The sequence below is a fragment of the Trichosurus vulpecula genome, chromosome X (assembly GCF_011100635.1).
Source record: "Trichosurus vulpecula isolate mTriVul1 chromosome X, mTriVul1.pri, whole genome shotgun sequence".
In the NCBI taxonomy this organism is placed as follows: domain Eukaryota; kingdom Metazoa; phylum Chordata; class Mammalia; order Diprotodontia; family Phalangeridae; genus Trichosurus; species Trichosurus vulpecula.
In genome coordinates, this window is record NC_050582.1 from 7976781 (window position 1) to 7990251 (window position 13471).

At 47.7% G+C, this 13471-nt stretch overlaps 3 protein-coding genes across 4 annotated transcripts in view; 2 read left to right on the forward strand and 1 right to left on the reverse strand.

The window, feature by feature from the left end:
* The first annotated feature begins 286 nt into the window (after positions 1-286).
* On the forward strand, positions 287-8852 carry GLA (galactosidase alpha). The gene is made up of 7 exons (XM_036740129.1): positions 287-681; positions 2549-2723; positions 3677-3854; positions 5592-5683; positions 6440-6601; positions 7006-7203; positions 7590-8852. Exons 1-7 carry the CDS (start codon positions 473-475, stop codon positions 7872-7874), a joined length of 1299 nt encoding a protein of 432 aa, XP_036596024.1. The 5' UTR covers positions 287-472; the 3' UTR covers positions 7875-8852.
* Positions 8438-11291, reverse strand: LOC118832781 (60S ribosomal protein L36a-like). Of its 2 annotated transcripts, none has more exons than XM_036740130.1 (5): positions 11112-11291; positions 10345-10450; positions 10096-10163; positions 9701-9823; positions 8438-9273 (listed from the first exon to the last, which is right to left on the reverse strand). In XM_036740130.1, the coding sequence occupies exons 1-5, from the start codon at positions 11289-11291 to the stop codon at positions 9253-9255; spliced, it is 498 nt and encodes a 165-aa protein (XP_036596025.1). In that variant the 3' UTR covers positions 8438-9252. The 2 variants fall into 2 exon arrangements, with proteins under 2 accessions (XP_036596025.1, XP_036596026.1); XM_036740131.1 differs by having other exon boundaries at positions 10854-11253.
* A 165-nt stretch (positions 11292-11456) lies between these two features.
* BTK (Bruton tyrosine kinase) overlaps positions 11457-13471 on the forward strand; it is a 40415-nt gene continuing 38400 nt past the window's right edge. The window contains exon 1 of the mRNA XM_036740334.1: positions 11457-11571. Coding sequence (XP_036596229.1) covers positions 11514-11571 — 58 coding nt within the window. The 5' untranslated portion in view covers positions 11457-11513. The remainder of the gene's footprint in view (positions 11572-13471) is intronic.

Here is a 13471-nt window from a genome sequence, read left to right on the forward strand (position 1 = left end):
AAAGGGAGACTGAGGCCCACGGAAGCAAGGCTTCTGAGTTCGGCGGCCCCCGTGCCCCGCCCGGTCCCACACAGTTCGGAGGCCCGGCTGCCTCGCGGCAAGCTCGGGGCCCGCCCCGCCCCGGCACTCCCGGATTCCCGCGCTCCCGTCGGCCCCCGGGGCTCCCCTCAGCCCTGGAGGGACTGCGCTAAGATCGCGATAAGACCAAGATAAGAGCCCAGCACCTGCTTCCCGTCACGTGAGCCCCGCATCATGTGAGCGCCCTCCCTCGGCCACATGACCCGCAATGGCCCTGGGTTTTCCTGGGAGTCCTTCCAGAGAGCCTCCCGCCCACCACTCCAGGAATAGCTGCTGATAGGCGGAAGCCCGCCGTGCCCCAAGCACTGATTGGTCCTTTTCTTCATTTAATTCGGGTGAGCCGGGTTGTTTCGGACCGCGGAGTTTGAGTTGTGGTATCGGGGTCCGGACCAAAATGGGCAGATCGAGGACGAACGAGCTCAAGCAGGAGCAGGGCCGGGCGTTCGCCTTCAGGGGCCTGACCCTGGCCCTGGCTCTGCTGGGCTTGCCGGGGGTCACTGCCCTGGACAACGGGCTGGCCCTGACCCCGACCATGGGCTGGCTGCACTGGGAGCGCTTCACGTGTAACGTGGACTGCATCGAGGACCCGGAGAACTGCATCAGGTAATGGACAGAGCCGGTCCCAGAGGTCCAGCCAGGGGCCATCAATCCCCTGACATTGGAGGGGTGTCAGGGGTCACCCGGGCCAATGTGACAGACGAGGACGCTGAGGTTCCGAGAGGGATCATAGTCTCAGAGGTCTTTGGGGCCAATACCTTCATTTGACAAACAAGGAAAAAGGAACCTTAAAGTGTAGATTCCTCTTCTAAAATCTTAACCCTCTCCTTCCCCACCCCTTCCCCTCAAAGCCCCTAAACAAAACTGGATCGTTTTCTTCCCTATCTTCCCCATTTCTTTGGAGGGCACCAGTGCCCCAGACTCAAGCTTGCACTTCTGTCGCTTCTCTTTCCCTCACCCCTCCAACCCCGCCACCCACATCCTGTCATTTGCCCAGTCTTGTCAATTCCACCTCTATACCCTCTAACATTCGTCCCCTTCCCTCTTGTCTCACGTCCATCATCCAGATTCAGACCTGGATGAGCACCCAAGCACCCCATCACCCTTGCTCCAGATTTCTCCCCATTCCAATCCAGTTTCCACATAGCTTCCAGAATTATTTTCCCATCACTCTCCTGCCGAGACAGTCCGAGGTAAAATCAGAACTCCTCTGTTTGAAATTTCAAGCTCTTCACAGTCTGACTCCAGGCTCATTGCCAAACTGGCCCTAATGCTCTCCCTCCTCATCTCTCTGCCTCACTTCCTTCAAAGCTCAGTTCACATGTCACCTCCTACAGGAGAAGCTTCTCCTCATTCCCTCCTCCAGAAATTACATTGCAGATATTTTATACTTAATTATCTGTGTACAGTAGGAGACAGTGTGGTACATGGAAAGAATGATGGATATGGAGTGAGGACCTCAGTTCAAATCCCAGCTGTGCCTCTGACTACCAGCGTTACCTTGGACAAGTCACTTAACCTTTCTAGGCCTCAGTTTCTTCATCTGTAAAATGAAGAGTTTGGGCTCCAGGGTCCCTTCCAGCCCAAATCAAAGATCCAACGATCCCATGCTGCTTCTCTCCAGTAACATGTTAGCTGCTTTTGAGGCTAGGTGCTGATTCCTTTTTGTCTTTATGTCCTAGAGCTTAGCACAGTGTAGGTGTTTAACAAATGAATGAGGGCTTGGACTAGCTGCAGCTCAAGCGTCCTGTAATCTAGTCCAACCCTCATTTTAGAGAGGAACAAGCTGAGGGCCAGGGAAGGCAGGTGACTTACCCAAGGGTTACCCAATTCATAAGGGGCAGTGCCACAGATTGAGAAACAGCCTGGCCTAATAAATAACCAGTGGGACCTGGAAGACCTGGGTTCAAATTCCACTTCTGGCACTAGCTGTGTTACCACAGGCAGATTATTTCGCTGTTCTCTGCCTCAATTTCTTCATCTGTAAAATGGAGATAACATTACCTCTGTTTTCTACGCACAAGGTTGTTAAATGAGGTGATGTATAAAAATGTTTTACAAGCCTTAACGAGCTGTATAAGTGCAGCTCTTCTTTTCTTGTGGAGCCATTCATACAACAAACAGATCAGTATGTCTTGTGCTCACTAAAAAAGTCAGATCCCATCTCTGGGAAGACAAACCTACTAAGGCAACTGTCCCAGAGCATCAAGTAATTTACACATCATTGTCCGTAGATAAACAGTTCCAGAAGTCTTTCTATGGCACATGGCAGCGGTAGCTGCCCCCAGGTTCTAGTTATTGTGGCGAATGATTTTGTGCTGACCGCCCTAGTGGGCATTAAGTTGCTTGTTTGGTGCTGGCCTTTCTGTGATCGGGGGTGGAAGAAGGTCGGTCTTGATCCCTTCTGGGAAGGTATTCATGATTGCCACTGGCTGTCATGGTAACTCACATGGTAACTCAATTTTTCTCCCAGTGAACAGCTCTTCATGCAAATGGCTGACCTCATGGTATCAGAAGGCTGGAAGGATGTGGGCTATGAGTATGTCTGCATCGATGACTGTTGGTTAGCCTCCAAACGAGACGAGAATGGTAGACTCAAAGCAGACCCCAAACGCTTCCCCAGTGGAATCCGTCACCTAGCAAACTATGTAAGTGCATAGATAATGAGCCTGCCTCCCCTTCAGGGAGATTGCATTTTCTTGGTTTAAAGGAAAAAAAAAGAAGCATGTTGCAAAATAGCCCTTGTGACACTATGAAATACCCAGAAAATATAGGTGCTGCTGTCATCTGATCATAGAGAAGAGTTTGTCACATGGAATCCTCATTCCATCAAAAATAGCCATTTTACAGTAGTTTCTTGGGTCTAAACTTGGAAAAGCTAGCCTTTTCCAAAAGCACTCTGTCTGCCAAAAGGAGAAAGGACCCTTGTCCTTGCCATTTATTTACAAGTATTTCCTTATTAGTGTTATGTAGTTCTTGGAGATATACTCTACATATAGAATGTTAGAAAAGGACATTTTTCTCCTATCTCGGCATAGCTGTGATGGCTTGGGACCTCATAAGGCAAAACTATACTTGTTCTTGATTTTCTTCTTTCTGCTGTCCATCCAGTTCCAAGTTAAATAGCTTTGGTTTCACCTGGGTAAAATTATTGCAGGAAAAACACCACAATTCAGCTAAGGCACATTAGATCCGTGGTGTCAAACTCTTATAGAAACAGGGGCTACTGAACGGTACCTAAGTATCCTTATGATCTCATGTTGACTTAGAAAACCCCAAATTAACGTTATCTATGTTTTATTGTACTTTTATTTATTTTGTTAAATATTTTCCGACTACATTTTAATCTGCTTCAGCCATACTCAGGAATGTTGTCAGCCATACTCAGGAATGTTGCCGGCCACACCTTTGCCTTAGAAGAACAAACCTAGAGGAAGCGGGAAGGGTAGGGGAGCCCACTGATCAGTTCTATCTGTTCTCACCTAAGGCACAAGGCTCTTTGTTTCAGTTCTTCCCTTCATTGCTTTCTATGGTGTGTTTGTGTGTATGTTTGTGTGTGTGTCTGTGTCTGTGTGTGTCTGTCTGTCTGTCGATCTTCCAGGTACATTCCAAGGGACTGAAGCTAGGGATTTATCAAGATGTGGGAACTCTCACCTGTGCTGGATACCCAGGCAGCTATGGGTACTATGATATCGATGCCAAAACCTTTGCTGACTGGGGAGTGGATCTGCTGAAATTTGACGGCTGCAACTCTAAAGATCTGGAAAGTTTGGTAGAAGGTACGCTCTAGCTCCGCAATTCCACTGAAGTCATATATCTTGTAACCAAGAGAGCTTGGGTATATTCAGAGCCTCAAGAATTTCCCCCACCACCACCTCACCTTTAATTTTGATTCTTCATATCTTAGAGTCCCTTGTCCCCTTCATTTCACAAATCCTCGATGAGCACCTACTCACCTCCAGGTACATTGGACCTGCCCAAGCTTTGATATGCTCTGGCAGACAGAAGTGTTGTTTTGTAAAATGTTAGCAAACTGGAAATAGTTTGATGACTCAACAGTTTCCATTCTCACTGGGAAAAAAGTCCCAGAACAGTAGGAAGGAGGAGTCATTTTCATTTGAGGCAGGTTTGGGGGTGAGGAAGTTGTTGTTTGAAGGTTTTGGTGGGGGGGCAGGCAGAGAGGAATAGTTCTGAATGTGTTTAAGTTAGTTTGAGGGAACTTCCTTCCCTCAAGTAGAGCTGGAACTCTGCCTTAGAGGATTACTTTAGGTACAGGAGTTAATCGACATGGTTGGCCCCATGTCACACGGTGAATGTCAGAAGCAAGGTTTAAATCCTGGGCTTGACTCCCAACTCCAGCACTATCCACTACCTCAAACTCAGATAAAAACCCTAAACTATACATAGTAACTTAGAAAACCACGTACTAACATTACCTATGTTCTATTGTATTTTTATTTATTTTGTTAACTATTGCCCACATTTTGATCTGGTGGGGTCCCACTTGGAGTGTTGTAGGCCATATACGTGCTTGACACCTCTGTACCATATCACCCTGCCTCTTCTTAATATTCCTCTCCCCTGCTATATCACTCATTTTGAATCCCTGTCCCTTCCCAGAAGAAAGGGAAATGGTAGAGGACATAAGATGGTCACAGGAGTAAAAAACAAAAAAGAAGTTGAGGTATTGTGCTCGAATGATACGAAGACTGGATTTGGAGCCAGATGACCTGGTTCAAATCCTAGCTCCTAGTTCCTTACAACCTGGCTGACCCTAGGAAAAGCCACTTAACATCTGTGGGCCTTAGTTCTCTCCGAAATAAAATGAACGGACCTTTGCAACTCAGAGCTGTGGCATCCTCTGGATTTTCTGGCAGCACAGTGGATAGAATGCTGGGCCTGAAGTTAGAAGACCAGCCTCCGACACTTCCTAGCTAGGTGACCCTGGGCCAGTCATTCATGTTTGTCTGCCCCAGTGAACTGGAAAATGGAACTGATGATAGCACCTGCCTCCCAGGGCTGTTGTGAAGATGAATTGAGATCAGATTTGTAAAACACTTTTCAACCTTAAAGCACTGTGTGAAGGCTAGTCACTATAAATGTTTTTCCTTATTTTCTCCTCTAATTTACGCTGCTGGTCAGTGTAGGAGAAGCTATTTAGAAGTAAGTCAGGTCCCAGGCTTTATTCTCCTTCTGGTTGCTGATGCTCCAAAATCTAACCACAGAGCCTTTAGGGAGCCTCTTTTTTTTGGTTTGGTTTTTTTTTGGAGGGGGGAAGACAGGGCAATTGGGGTTAAGTGATCTGCCCAAGGTCACACAGCTAGTAAGTGTGTCAAGTGTCTGAGGCTGGATTTGAAGTCAGGTCCTCCTGACTCCAGGGCCAGTGCTCTATTCACTTCTCCACCTAGCTGCCCCCTAGCGAGCCTCTTTTGTCTGAGAATTCCCATTTAATGGGATCCAACCAAGTCGAAAAGTGGCCTTTTGTGCCTTTTACCCACTTTTTTTTTCTTTTACAGGCTATAAGTACATGTCCTTTGCCCTCAACAGAACTGGCCGGAGCATTTTGTATTCCTGTGAGTGGCCTCTGTATACAAGGCCCTCCCAGGAGGTAAGCTAGCAACCAGGAGTCTCGTCATGGATTTCAGATGTCCCACCCACCTTGAGCAATAGGACCTCCAATTCTTCCAGATTCCTACCTTGTATATCATGCCCTGACTGCTTGTTTCTGCTGAGATGCTCTTAGGCCACGTCCTGGCAGAAAGCTTGACTCTTCTGATGAGTGTGCTGCTAGACGCCCCTCACTTTACTTCCCCACTTACATATTTAGGCTGGGGGAGGTGCTGCCCACAGCACAAACAGGAACTACCCAGCTCTCTATTGGAAGTTCCTAGGTACTTATCTGCATCTTATTTAAAGTGTACTAGAATGAGGTAGGACCCTGGACTGCCCTGAGAAGGGTCTGTGTCTAATCACAGCCCTAACTTCACCCTGGCCCAGCTTGATTAAGCAGGTGGTAGTCATCAAGAAGGCCGAAAGCATGAGGCAGCTAAAAGTAACAACCTGAAACTCTTTAGCCACCATTGCTGGGATACCAGTCCAGACGTGAGTGGAATCCTGGTCTAGACCTGGCCAATCCCAGATTGGCCGTTATGGTGGTAGGAGTTATTGAAAGCAAAAGCTGAATTCTCCCGGTACACAGGAGTCATGTGACATCCCAAGAATGGAGAGGGCTCAAATCGGTTTGCTACTGTAAGGACTTGGATTACTGTCATCTTTTCCCTCTCCTGCATGTTCCCCCACCCCCACCCCCACCCCAATCATACTTTGCTCAAGAATCATTCATTAAATTGTATCGGTCTCCTAGCCCAATTACACAGAAATTCGACAGTACTGTAACCACTGGAGGAACTATGGTGATATCTTGGATTCCTGGATTAGTGTGAAGAACATTCTGGCCTGGACTGCATCTAAGCAGGAGACCCTTGTTCCTGCTGCTGGACCAGGAGGATGGAATGATCCTGACATGGTAAGCACATGAGACCATGGGGAGAAGCTGGCCAGACAGTCAAGATTGGTGAACCCATGATTCCTTCGGCAGGGCCTTTTTATGACCTGAGGAGTGGAAGTCACTACATAGAGTACTTTGAGCATAACCGAGTCATATGGCATCCCAGGGTTGACAAAGTGCTTTCAATCACAAGTACTAGGGGGTATGGGTGACATATGGCTCTACGTGGTGCTGGAGTCATAGAATCGGAAGGATTTGTAGGTGACCCATCTAGGCTAACCCCTACAGAAAACAGTCACGCCAAGGGGAAGCTTTAAGTGATTCTAGTCTGTCACGCCTCAGTCGAACACCACTTTTCCACTCCATCAGTCTCACCAAGAATCAGACATGGTTTTAACTTATTTATAACATTTTTGTCTCAGTTAGTCATCGGCAACTTTGGACTCAGCTGGGACCAACAAGTAACTCAGATGGTGCTCTGGGCTATCATGGCAGCCCCACTCTTCATGTCTAATGACCTCCGACACATCAGTCCCCAATCCAAGTCCCTGCTGCAGAATGTAGATGTGATTGCAATCAACCAGGATCCTTTGGGCAAGCAGGGCTACCGGCTCTGGAAGGTACCTAGCAGAGGGTGGTTCAGGGGAGAAAATGGATCCCAAGGAATTTCAGAAAGGGTACTTCCACTGACACCAGTTTTCAAGGTTGTCACTAAGTGAGAAGTCCATTCATTTTCCAGCTTAGAGACATGCATTTTATAGAAGCAATGGCACTGCCTTCACACCCTGCCCTAGACAATGGCTTTTCTCTTTGGACCTTATCTGCACATATTTAATAGCAGTAGCTGACCTTTCAAATCCCAGTTAGTGACCTGTCAAACTTGACAGCTTCCGAGCTAGATATGGTAGCTTAATTTTGAGGCTCCAGCTTCTATTCCTGATACCCTAGGGCCATGTTTATGGCTGAGTGATTGCCTACTGATGCTGAAATTATCTTGGTTTTCTAGGTTGAGGACTTTGAAGTGTGGGAACGTCCCCTATCAAACTTAGCCTGGGCCGTGGCTGTGCTAAACCAGAAAGAGATCGGAGGACCTCAGAATTATGCCTTTTCTGCTGCTGTCTTGGGTGGGGGACTAGGGTGTACTCCAGCCTGCTTTATCACACAAATCCTTCCTGTTAAAAAAGAGCTGGGACTTTACGAATGGACATCTCAATTGAAGGTTCGAGTAAACCCCACAGGCACTGTGCTATTGAAGCTACAGACTTTCCAGCAACACGAAAGTTTCCAGTAATACCACCCTGGATGACTTATTTCTAGCTACACCAACTCCAATGACTGAGATGATTCTCTTTCCAATAACGTCACTTCTGATGAATTCGACTTCCACTACCATCATAAATAACTTATAATTTATAACAGTTTAAAATGTTTTCTCATCTTCTGTGGGTTTCTTTCCTTTTGGTACAACACTGAAGCATGGCCATTGTCATTTGCAACTGGGCATTAAACCATTTCTTTAATGTTCCCTCTAGGCCACTTAGGATCCTTTTAGTGATTTGTAACTGAACTTACCCCCCTCACCTATAAATCTAGAGCAGTATCCCCATTCCAACGTCTGAATGTAGGATTTCCAATCCAACCACCCCCAGGGCAGGTATGTACCATACAAATGCTATTTTTCCAAGGATGACTCAGCCATTAAATCACCTAATGGCTATGACAAGTATCCAGGAAGAGAAAGCCTAACACAAATCTAGGGTATAAAATGTAGACTCAAGGTGAGTTGACAATTCCTTTCTCTTCCCCCCCTCCCCATATATTTTCCCCCTCAACAAAAGAGTCTAGCAAACACCCTTAGGAAGACTCAACATTTATTAAGCACCTTTAGTGTGAAAGGCACGGTGCTTGCACCGTGCCAAGATACAAAGATAGACACAGACAAACATTCTGCCCTGGAGAGGGCTTAAAGCCTAATATGGGTTTATGTAATACAAAAAACGATGTAAAATAAAGAAACAATGACCTCCATTCTTTACTGTTCCAAGCCTTGACCAGCTGTCATTTCACCCACCCCTAAAACATAACTGATAACAGTTTTCAGTTAACAGGCCATCCCTTCAGCTATGGGAAGTCACTTGACTAATACTCTGAAAGCAAGGTACAAATGAGTTTTCAATTTATAGGCAATCCCTTTAATGGCCAGGCAATTCAATCATTAATTTCCACAAAGAATCCCAACAACCCAAATAGATATGGGAAACTTAAAAAACAGGGCAATCCCTGAAGGTGAATTAATTACTTCTGATTTGCTGGTGGCCTATAAAATAGGGGCTAACTATCCCTATCTTTATTACTTTGTATCCTTAATTTCCCCACTCCCAATTTGTCTGGGAATCCAGGCTGTCAGTAACGATTTTAGCCATAGTACTAATAACCAAGGCCCCCAGAAATGTCCAGCTGGGCTCTCTCTCCATGACACAAATCTCATTAAGTAGATGAGTAAAGTTACAACACTCAGTCACATCCTCAAGAACTTTTCCCACATGGGAAAAGCTTCACATAGTAGAAGACTTGGTTTTACTCAAGCCTCTTCCTTTCCAAGACAGAAAACACAAAACCAAGGAATGGAATGGAATGGATTTTTCCTAATAAGACGAAAACAATGAAATTCAGAACTGGATCACTTGGCCCTGCAAAGAACAGAAGAAAATAGATTAGTATATAATTTAAGAATACTACTGATGCCCAAACCAAGCACGGGCTCCTGAAACTCCATTGTTTTGGAATGGCCAAGCCTTTCATAGGAATAGGCCAACCACCAATGAAGACCTGCTAAGTCCCAAGGAGTTTACCTGAGGCCTGTACCTAGGGCACTGTTATTAAATGTTGTTCAGCATTTGAACTCAGGTCTCTGGAGTCCAGCACATCCAGCACTTCCACACTACTGGGCATTACAGATTTTAAAACCTCCATTTATTTGTAAAACAATAGGATCCCTCACCAACAAGAACAAATGAGGCCCCAATGGCAAGGTTTTGCAGGTTAACACATAGTTTCTCACCCCAAGTAAGGCTGCAGGTTAGAGGAAAATATACACGACAGTATTCACAGCCATACCTTTCTCTTCTTCTCTCCTCCCAGTTCAAAATGCTTACACCTCTTAATGGCAAGCATCCTCTTAGACCTGCAGTTGGGTTCCACACATTCAAGCCTCAGTACAATCTTTTTTGTGGTCTTTGCCTGGAAACAGAGATTAGATTTAATTAAATCAAACCTTTTAAAAGCATGGAACCCGAACCAGCTCTCTTCAAAAGCTTTCCCTATACCATGTCAGGAGTACTACTAGAAGCAGAGGCTTTGCCACAAACGGGGGACTGCTCCAAGATTAAAACAAAAGGCACTATGAGGACGTCTAGAGGAATCAACAGTTAGGTTGCGGAGATATGTGAGGAAGAGTTTCCCTTTTTCCTTAGCAGGGGAGCCTAGCTAGTTCTGCCCAGGGTTATACTCACCTGTTTCTGGAAAATTGGTTTTGTATGACCACCATAGCCACTCTGCTTCCGATGGTATCGCCTTTGCCCTGGGAAAAGTAAAGAAAACTTACTAAACTTCTAAGTCCATACTGCCAAGTCACAAGGGGGATGAACATCCAACTTGGATGCCTTTCTTTCTTTCCTAAGCTGCTTTCTAGGCCAGAGTCCTACTATCTAAAGCACAGACTCTGCTATTAGGGTCACTGTGACCACGGTTCTCACTCTTACCCTGCGAGTGCAGGGAATCCTTGCCTTTCTCGTACTGCGTCACTTTGTGAAGCTGGTGCTTGCCGCACTTTCGGCAGAAAGTTCTGCGGGTTTTGGGGACGTTCACCTGGGAAAAAACACCCAATGAGTAAGTAGGCAGGCAGCCAAGGCTTAGAGGCCTCCTCAGGAGGGCGCCCACTAGCGGCCAGAGCTTGGGCGGCACCTCCAGCCAGCTTTTCCCACCCCCCCCCACCTCCCCGCCAGGGCCCGGCTCAGCCCACGGCCACACCCCATCCCGACCCCCCCCCGCCCCCACTTCCCCCCCCCCGCCCCCCAGCCGCCATGTTTTCTTTGTTCTTGCCCACCACCCCCAGCTGGAGCCTAGGCGGGCCCATCTTTGGGTGCGTCCCGGCAAGAGCGCGCTCCTCGGGTGCGCGAAGCCCCGGGGGCCTCCGTGGCCCCCCTGACCTACAGGCCAACACCCACGAGTAAGGATTAAACCAGATTCCCGCGCCTGCCCAGACGCCCACCATGGCCGCCGCAGCGTCGTCATCCGAAAAGAAGGCGACGTGGCCGGAAATGGAGGCAGAAAGAGGCTGCGGGCCGCATGGCCTCATGGGAGACGCCCAACGAGTCCAGTCGGGGCCCGCGCCTAGCGCCCTCTGGCGGCCGAGGTCGAAATCGCGGCTCTGCATTGCGCAGAACGCCATGACAGGAGGGGAGACAAAGGCTGAGGGGAGACAAAAGAGCAAGGGGAGTGTGCGGGGCAACGGGCGCTGGGGACTCACCGAAGGGCAGCGCTGCGCTTCCGACCGGGCTTCTCTGATGTCCAGGCCGCTGGGATCCCTCGGCCGAGCGCTCACGAGTGAGCGCTCGGCCGAGGACGACGACGAGCCGGAGAGGACAACCGACTCCCAAGGATGACGGCAGAAGACTGCGAGTGGACTGAGAAGGTGGCTCCCGCGCATGCCCCGACGTCAGGGGGAGGAGCTGCACGAGAGACCCGCCTCCCATGCACACCGCCTGGCAGGAGGGACCTCGTCCCTTCTTTGGCCCCGCCCTCTCTCCTTAGCCCCGCCCCTCGTCCTCGCCCCGCCCCTTCTCCCACCTCCCCCACTCCCTGGCCTCGCTGGACAGAGGCTTTTACAACGTTTAAATAAGACAAGATCCTTAGGAAATGATGTTTTTGCATGACTTCTCTAAGCTCCCTTCCAGCTCTAAACCATGATCAACCCCCTCCTATGACAGGTGAGTAAACTAAGGCCCACAGAAAGAAAAGCACTTGTCCAAAGTCACAGAGCTAGTAAAGACCAGGCCCTCTGACCCCAAGTCCAGTTGAAAGGATTCTAGAGATTCCTGGTTTTACAGTGCAGGAAACTAATGTCTCAGAACTCTTCTCCAAGGAAAACTGTGTCTCTACCATAGCTTAAGGATCTTCCTGCCCCTTCCTGCAAATTGTTCTTGTTCAGTCATTTCCAGTTGTGTGCAACGCTCCATGACCAAAGAGCCTACAGTGGTTTGCCATTTCCTTCTCCAGCTTATTTAACAGGTGAGTAAACTGAAGCAAACAGGGTAAAGTGACTCACCCAGGGTCAAACAGCTAGGAAGTATCTGAGACCAGATTTGAACTCAGGTCATCCTGACTCCAAGCCCACCTAGCTGCCCTTCCTGCAGATTATCTTCACACAGTCCATCATTTGCCTTCCCGACTTGGGAGGGCTTCTCAGAGTTTCATGTCGTTTGCAGCTTACAGATGCTGTTCTGACAAAGCCAGAGTCTCCTCCGTGACATGATGAGGCATCAAAATACATAGGGTCCTAGGGACTGGACGCAGAGCTGGAAGGGGGTCTTAGAGGTCATCTAGTTAAATCTCATTTTACAGAAAGGGAATCTGAGACCCAGGGAGGTCAAACAAACTTGCCCAGGTCACATAGCTAGGCAGTAGCAGAGCTGAGACTGGAACCCAGGCTCTCTGACACCAATTCCTGTTTTCTTTCCGCTGGGAGGAAGGGGGGATAATTACTATTACAAGACATTATTAATTATTCTTAAGTGCAAAATGCCATGTTGAGCCTACCAAACGAGAGCTAACGTCTGAGGACTTTGTAGTAATAACTGTATGGAGTCAGAGACCTTGGGATCAAATCTTGACTTGACCCCTTACTACTTCCATGACCTTGGACAAATCACCCTCTCTGGGCCTCTGTTTCTCTATCTGTAAAATGAAGGGGTTGGACTATATGATTAGCAAGGGCCCTCCCAGCCCTAAAGCCTATATTCCCGGGGACTGCAGATTATGGAGCTCAGAGGAAGTAGCCCTCCTCCTCCTTGGCCTGGTACAGATGGATATGAAGGTCACAAGACCTTTTTCACTCAATAGCACTGCTGAAATACTCAGAGGATAGGATTAGCCAGGGTGCTGGTCACTTCCATTTCTTCCTCAGGCTTTTGACTAGCTACCAGAATTTATGGAATTGGTTTTGTAAGAGTAAATAAATTAGATTCTTCCAGTTCAGGGTCATCCTGAAATTGTGGAGGATCTGTAAGATGCAAAATCACCCCTATCCAAGAGAAAGTCCCCATTACCTTTTTCCTCTGTCTCCCCATAAAGCTGAAGGCTAGCACCCACTAATCCAACAGAATATCCCAGGAGCCAGACGTCCACTTTGGCTTGCTTTCATGTTGTGGGCGCTTCTGAGGAATCCAACAACCCTCTGGCACCACGTCTAGAAAACACAAATCGTGGAAGGTGCCCAATACGCTACATTAGGACTGGGAAGGAAACAAACGTCAAACTTCCCAAACCTTTATCTAATCACATGCATCATCGTTACTGAGATAAGTGTTTGCTCACTCCATTTGACAGTGTGGGACTCAGTGTGGAGCAGACACCTCTGGTGCTTATTGGCTACACAGCCAGCTTCCTCAGCTATAAAATGAGTGTAATGACAGCCGGTGTGACTACCCTGACTCACCATGTCAAAGTCAGTTATTTTTACTCATCTGTCTGCCTTGAGCAAATATGAGAATTAACCAGGCCAATACTTGGCCAATCAAAAGGCTTTTTAAAAAGTCCATCCCCAGTTAAGACAGCTTTGTTGCTTTGAGAATCTTGACAGGCATATGAGGGTTTCAGAGAAGCTCAGGA

Bases quoted from the DNA above. Each gene is read 5' to 3' on its own strand.
- GLA (XM_036740129.1), top strand. From the start codon at position 473: ATGGGCAGATCGAGGACGAACGAGCTCAAGCAGGAGCAGGGCCGGGCG. The intron at 2,724-3,676 runs GTAAGTGCATAG...TCGATCTTCCAG, and splicing joins TCCGTCACCTAGCAAACTAT to GTACATTCCAAGGGACTGAA. The intron at 3,855-5,591 runs GTACGCTCTAGC...TTTCTTTTACAG, and splicing joins TCTGGAAAGTTTGGTAGAAG to GCTATAAGTACATGTCCTTT.
- LOC118832781 (XM_036740130.1), bottom strand. From the start codon at position 11,291: ATGCGCGGGAGCCACCTTCTCAGTCCACTCGCAGTCTTCTGCCGTCAT. The intron at 10,164-10,344 runs GTAAGAGTGAGA...TACTTTTCCCAG, and splicing joins GGATTCCCTGCACTCGCAGG to GGCAAAGGCGATACCATCGG. The intron at 9,824-10,095 runs GTGAGTATAACC...CTCTGTTTCCAG, and splicing joins AACCAATTTTCCAGAAACAG to GCAAAGACCACAAAAAAGAT.